Source organism: Phaethon lepturus, unplaced genomic scaffold (assembly GCF_000687285.1).
Source record: "Phaethon lepturus isolate BGI_N335 unplaced genomic scaffold, ASM68728v1 scaffold28452, whole genome shotgun sequence".
In the NCBI taxonomy this organism is placed as follows: Eukaryota; Metazoa; Chordata; class Aves; order Phaethontiformes; family Phaethontidae; genus Phaethon; species Phaethon lepturus.
This window is the reverse complement of record NW_010525997.1, coordinates 525-7,038: the sequence shown is the minus strand read 5'-3', so window position 1 is coordinate 7,038 and position 6,514 is coordinate 525. Positions and strand designations below refer to the sequence as shown.

The following is a 6,514-nucleotide window of genomic DNA, read 5'->3' as shown; positions in this document are numbered from 1 at the left end:
TTCAGCCGGTTACCCACAGCCTGGTGCATCGCCAGGTCTCCAGCTGGAAGTAAACATCCTTTCTAAAGGGGCTGCTTTTTTTTTTTTCCCCAATTTTTTACAAGAAGATGGTATTTAACTCTCTCCTAGGAGATCTAAAAACTCTCCAGGTGACACCCAGATTTAATAAGCTGCTAAAACCATCAGCTTATTACTACCCCGTGTTCTGTTTTGCTGTCTTAGTGGCCACGCAATCAAACCCTTTCGGAAAGTTACGCACAGAAAGATTGCTCATTCCGGGCAGAGGGACTAGAGGGTTTGCTTGGCCGTATTTAGGAAAGATGTTTGTAGCTTCGGAAAGGCCTGTTCACATGCAGCTGGTCTGACGTTAACGTGATGTGGTTTTTCTAGGTACTGCTTTCCATTTGGCCGTCCAGAAGGTGCACTAAAAGCTACTCTATCGCTGCTGGAAAGGGTAAGCATACGAATAACAGAGACTAGTTAAAATTACCTGTATTCATGTATCTTTCCATCTAGAAGAGCTTGAGGAACTGTTGGTTTTGCACAGGACATGTAATTAATGATAGCTAAAGTTGAAATGTGGGGGTTTCGGCGGGGTTGTTATCTCTCCTGCTTCAGCCCGGAGGCGGGTGTGTAGCCTGGCCCTAAAGGCAGCGCAGCCTGCGCCTGTGTTGGTGGTGAAGGGTGGAGGATCTCGCTGGCAAGCACCTATGCCGCAGACCCTTGTAAGTGATGCCTGGCTGCTGCCCGGTGAAATCCCCATCTCAAGGCAGACTTGTTCCTCCCGGACGTATGAAACCTGCTCATCATCATCCTCCCCATCCCTACTTCAGCCTTCTTGCCGCTCCGACATCCTTCTCACCTCTGCTAACCCGCAGCGCGGCCAAGCCCAGATGTAAACCCAGGTCAATCAGCAGAGCCTGGGAAGGGCGTGACATTGCCTGGCACTGGGCAAGTTGTGATAGATCTTAATGTCATGCCCTAAAAAATCAGAAGCACAGATTTCAGGGTATGCCACTGGGTGTAGACACAGAAGGGGAATAATACAGCAGGGGTAGGTCCCGCGTCTCAAGCTGGCCAAGGTGACCTTGTGGGTCCTGCATATTGCACACACACCCCAGGAGCCACGTAACGCTAGTGTAGGAATGGTTGTATGTGCTGGGCTTGGAGAAAAGCAGTTCTGTATGCCTGATGCCACAACAAATCAGATTTTCTTGTGTCAAGGTTCTGATGAAAGACATAGTTACTCCAGTCCCTCAAGAGGAGGTAAAAACAGTCATCCGTAAATGCTTGGAGCAAGCAGCTCTAGTCAATTATACTCGGCTATCAGAGTATGCCAAAATTGAAGGTAAGGCTCTTTCTTTATGAAATTACAATTTTGTTATGTTTCTAGGTGGCAACTGTGGCTGGGAGCTATTTAAAAGAAGCTCATTTGCTATTTATTCACTTACCAATAAAACTGATGTGATTTTGAATCATTTTTGTGGTGTTGGCTTCGGAAGCAGTTAGGAATGGAAGCTATGCAAAACATGTCTTTTTCTGGAAAAGAGAGGAAACAGTTAAAAGGAACTGTAGCTTTTTTTTCTTTTTTTGATCATTAGTGCATTTGGCCAGTGGTGTAGTATTCAGACTCATGTCGTGGTTTTAAAAAACAATTTGAGAAATACTTGGGATGTCATCTTTGCAGCTGAAGGTATAGTGCAGCTAATTGCTTGTGACAGTGGAGTTCAGGAAACAAATGAAAAATAAGCAGCTGAAAAACTGTTTAATCTATGGTTAATCATTTGTAGCCAATTTAAAATGTCTTTTTTCTGGGAGTGTTTCATTGTCTGCAGTTTGCATAGCAGTCATTGATCAGTGATCCCATACTTGCATCAGATTTCTTTCTTGTCACTCTAAATCTGGCGTAGCTGATATTATTGACCTTTTAAGTTATGGGAGAATAATAACCAGTGACCAGAGACACATGTAGCCATCAAAAAGACATTTTAAACCTTGCTGGAGGATACGTGTTAGCTGAAGCTCTACGATCCAGTCGTTCTTTACATGTTAATCAGTTTACGTTGGTACCTTGTTGGCCGCTATTCCCAACTTGAAACGCCTACGCAACTTTATCTGAGTTCCCAATTGCTTAAACCTGTATGTTCCAAATGAATGGTATGTTCTGCTCTAGACTTTGGGTTTCTGTCATGGTGTGATGTGAAGCTTTCCCACAGCTGAGATTATCGTTGTATGCCTCTAGGACAATATTGAGAGGAGGAAAAAAAAACCCCAAAACTCCTTCTGATTTGTTCTTAGTTCTTGTTTACATGAAAAATTGGGTTATTATATGACAAATTGTCCAGGTTCTGTACATGACATGTCCTCTCTTTTTCCATTTTTTTTCTGTCTAACGATGCAAATTGTGTACCAGTGGTAATGAATTCATTGTTATGCATCCAGTGAGAAACACTTAAGAATTGGGCACTAAAAGGATGTTTATCAACTCTTGACTTGGTAATGAGTGACAAAAATAGAGAAGGAACGAAGGTTTCATAAGCACTGTATTATCAGGCAATTTATCGAAGTACTCAACTTCACAGGATATTTTAATTGGTGTATTCTGTAAAATGCAATGTTTAAATATACTTGACGAGGATGGAGAAGGACTGAGAATCAAAAGCAGCTTTTCTGTTGATGGATGCTTCTACCCAGGGCTGGTTCCCTTAGGTTCTCTGTGTAAATATCACTAACTCGTTGGTAAGATTTGCTCTCTTCTTTCAGATAAATCTATGCAAAAACAAACTTTATGATCTGTAAGTAAAAATGCATTCATTTCCAAAGTAGAACAGTTAGTGTGTACTTTTCCTTTTGTGCCTCAATTCTTCTCGGTTGTGTTAATTATCTGCCCTCTTTTTCGCACTGAGACTTTTAGGTCTGGGAATACTTTGAAGCAACAAACCTATTTTTTTCCAGCTACCTTTTCAGAGAAATAGTTCATTCCACACTACCTGCTCTCTTCTGCTTTTCTCCTCCTTTATCCGTGATTGGCCACAGCCACTTTTTGATACTATCTCTATAAAAGTGGTTGTAACACCAATTTCCAAGCATGCTGGGATTGTTAACTTGAACAACCCAACATCCGCCAGCTGCATGCATCAGGTTTTCTCTCATGAGCATAGTCCACTACACGTTCAAATACTTCCTTAGAAGAGCAAATAACAAATTTGCTTCGGTGACATGCGTTCCTGCGTGCCGTACATGGCTTTGAAATCTTGCTTTTGAAAGCTGACATTTGAATAGCCACGCGTTTCAGAGAGTTTTGTCAGAGACGCAGAACACATCAGTGGCAGCGGTTGAGGCTATGCTTATGAAGAAATACCTGTGAAAGCCTTAGATACTGAAGGCTGAAATCCTTAGTATCTCGGGGCCTTAAACCAGTGAAATTCTATTTCCCTCTATTCATGATGTTTTGATCATTATATTCTTGCAAACAGTTCGAGCAAACCTCTAGAGTCATGGTCACAGCCTCTCTTGTGACTCATGGGCATGCTGAATGGTTAATCCAGTAGATCTCCGATTTTAACCCTCCTTTTTTTTCTTTTTTTTTTTTTTTTTTCTGTTTTCTTCCTTTTATCCTGTGTGTATCCCAAAATACTCTACGGCTACTTTCCTTTTAACCTGATAAAAAGTTTTCCTCTGACCTATAGCCTATAACCTCTTTACCTCTGACCTAAGCCTCTTGCATGCCCAAATCCTCTTTTATAGGGAAAAAGAGAGAAATGTATGAGCATCCTGTCTTCTGCTTGGCCTCTCAAGTGATGGATTTAACCATTCGTGAGTACCTACCACCCTCCTCTCCATGCTGTCCTCACTCTTTCTGTTTTCATTACCTCAAGAAAGTCCAGATCCAAACCAACTCACTCTCCTTGCTTCAAGTCTTTTAGCATTGGCTTGTCTGTTGCTTCTGTCTGTGAAACCCAGTGTGAGAAGTCCAGTCACTTTTTATCAGCCTAAACCAGGTTAGACAATTAACCCATCTGTTTGTGGTAAACTCAGATCGTCTGTAAGTTTTTTCAGTTCTTCTTTATGTCCGTGACCTGAATGCATTTTTACTTTGCTTCTGTGTAACCCCAATTTGTAAAGTGCTTGTCACTGGTACACAATCAAAAGGTAGCAGCTACATCGGGGAGAAGTGAGCTAGAGGTCAGATAAAGGACACTGGAAAAAGCCATCCCTTTGCCTGCGTATCGGATCTTTACCCAGTGCTGCGTAAATGAGATGGAATGAGGCTGTGCTTTCTCTGTACGCCAGACCTTACACGTCTCCTGTCTGTTAGCTCTCGAGCGGAAGGATGCGCTTTACTTGCTCTCCTCCTCGATTTTTTTACTCGCTCCTTGGCACCAAGCTCTGGAGGGGACACCCCAGCCCCGCTGTCACTTGGAGATCCCCTCTGTGTCCTCAGAGCTCGCCCTCTCTGGTTTTCTATTTGTGCAGCGTTTTCTCTCACCTCCCTGAAAGGAGCTTCTTTTGGTAACCCCATGCTTGGGGGGGCGGGGGGCGAGACGGGGCGACTTTTCTTCTTTTCAAATGTCATATATCACGCATAACTGGGGGGCTGTGCGGTCCACTTGCTCATTAATCCTGCATATCTGTTCTTGTTTCTCTCTTTTCTCTCCTTGTTGCTTTCTCTCTTTCATATAGAGAATCAAAAGGACGCAGGTGAACAATTGTATATGCATTATAAATTGCTAGGACTGTTGAGTTATATTTTGTTTTCTTTTCTCGTAGCTCCTTAAGATATGTACTCCTTCAGGCTGAAAATGGAGATGCATTAATACTTAAGGAGTTAATTTGTGCTGTCTACATAATCTCCTTTTCCTCCTTCCTTAGAATAGAGGGTAGATGAGAAATACCTTGTAGAAATATAGTTCCTTCTTAGGAGACAGTTTTAGAGGAGAATCTAGCCTTTGTAAAGAGAAAGTTTCTTGTTTTACAAGAGAATTGCAGCTCATTTGGGGTGAAAAAACGTTGGCGATTTGGCCATTAATTTAACACACCTAGCGAGCACATTTATAACTAAACTGACGTTCATTTTTGGTTTTCATATCTTCTGTTTTATGCCCTGATGGGAGGACTGGGTTTTTAATTTTTTTTTTCTATTTTTTTGTTAATGTGTAACAAACGATCCAGTCAGACCGCAGTCGTGTTTGTCTCCTGTTTATAACCTGTGGTGCCATGTAACAAGGCAAAGGCTCAGCTCGAGTGCCCGTCTCTCCAGAAGGGATGGTGGAGCTCTGCAGCCCCTGCTCTTGTTTCTGTTGTATCCCGGAGTCCTAGTTTGAAAGTCCTTGAAAACTGAACTGTTCATTTCTTTTTGTGAGTAGATTGTTCTGTTTTGTGGAGGGGAGTGGGAAAAAAGGGATCAGTTGATTTCAGCTCTGTTTGCAAAGGGAAATTGCTTTTAAAAGCGGTACAAGAAGCTGGGCCAGGTTCTGCCCCGGCTTCCCCAGGCCCCCGCAGCTCAAATTTGGCCCATGATCTACAGCTGTTGCATGACAGTAAAATTAATTTGGAATAGCAATAAATATTTAGAAAGTGGAGGATAATTTTTCCTTGCGGCTCTGAGAGGTGCAAATAAACAAATAGCAAACAGAACAATCCCAGCTATTACCATGAGCCGCGGAGGATTAAAGCGAGCGCAGGCTGTTGTTCACTGAGCACGACATCAAAAACGCACGGAGCATCGCGCTTGCTGGCAGCAGCCCGTCATGTGCTTAGGGTTCAGAAATTCAGAAGGACGTTTCTATGGCCCAGCTTGTTTAAAAATAAAACTGCTTCTTCTCGATGCTTGGAGCGAGTGAAAGGACGCAGGGAGCTGTGACTCCGCTGCTTCATGCCCACAAATCTCCCATTATCTTAAATGAAAAATTTTCGGGCAAGGTCAGCAGGACTCAACTTGAAACCAGTTCCTCAGCTTCAGTGGAGTCAAAAGTGACTGGGTTTTGGCCTGACTTTTTATTTATTTTGCCAAAAGCAAGAATGAAAATAAGATACTGAAAACAACTTCTTGTACACACAAATGTCACCCTTTGATGTCCTTTCTCCTGCAAAGCATTTAGTCTCTTGCCTCGCTTTAAAAATATTGATATGAAATAGAACATTAAACAGAACATTACGCTAAAACAATTAAAGATAAATGACTTGTTTTAATTTTAATCAGACAAAACTACTAACCCTCAGATTAATAAGTGCAACCTTTTAATAAGCATTCGTCTGCTTCTTTATGTGAGTCGAGAATCCATCATTCCTTTAGAAAAGAATAACTTCTCCATCCCTTAAGCACAGGATTTGCGAAATGTGCTGCGCTGTGTCGGAGTGCCGTGGCACCGCGGGATCCCCTGAACACAAGTGCCATTTTGCACTGCTGGGGTGGGGTACAGGCAGCTTTGGAGCTGGTGCCAGCCAGGGCGATAGTTGTCAGTTTGGCAATTGATTGTGTTTAGTATAAGATTTTTTTTTTTAAAAAGTTTTT

At 42.4% G+C, this 6,514-nt stretch overlaps 1 protein-coding gene across 1 annotated transcript in view; it reads left to right on the top strand.

Annotated features, from left to right (window-relative positions):
- The window catches only part of LOC104617587 (calcium-dependent secretion activator 1-like), a gene marked incomplete at its 3' end in the record, with an annotated part of 21,426 nt that extends 16,725 nt beyond the window's left edge, over nucleotides 1–4,701 (top strand). Inside the window, exons 4-7 of the mRNA XM_010282943.1 lie at nucleotides 391–454; nucleotides 1,225–1,348; nucleotides 3,748–3,816; nucleotides 4,684–4,701. Coding sequence (XP_010281245.1) covers nucleotides 391–454; nucleotides 1,225–1,348; nucleotides 3,748–3,816; nucleotides 4,684–4,701 — 275 coding nt within the window. The remainder of the gene's footprint in view (nucleotides 1–390; nucleotides 455–1,224; nucleotides 1,349–3,747; nucleotides 3,817–4,683) is intronic.
- Between the last annotated feature and the right edge of the window lie 1,813 nt (nucleotides 4,702–6,514).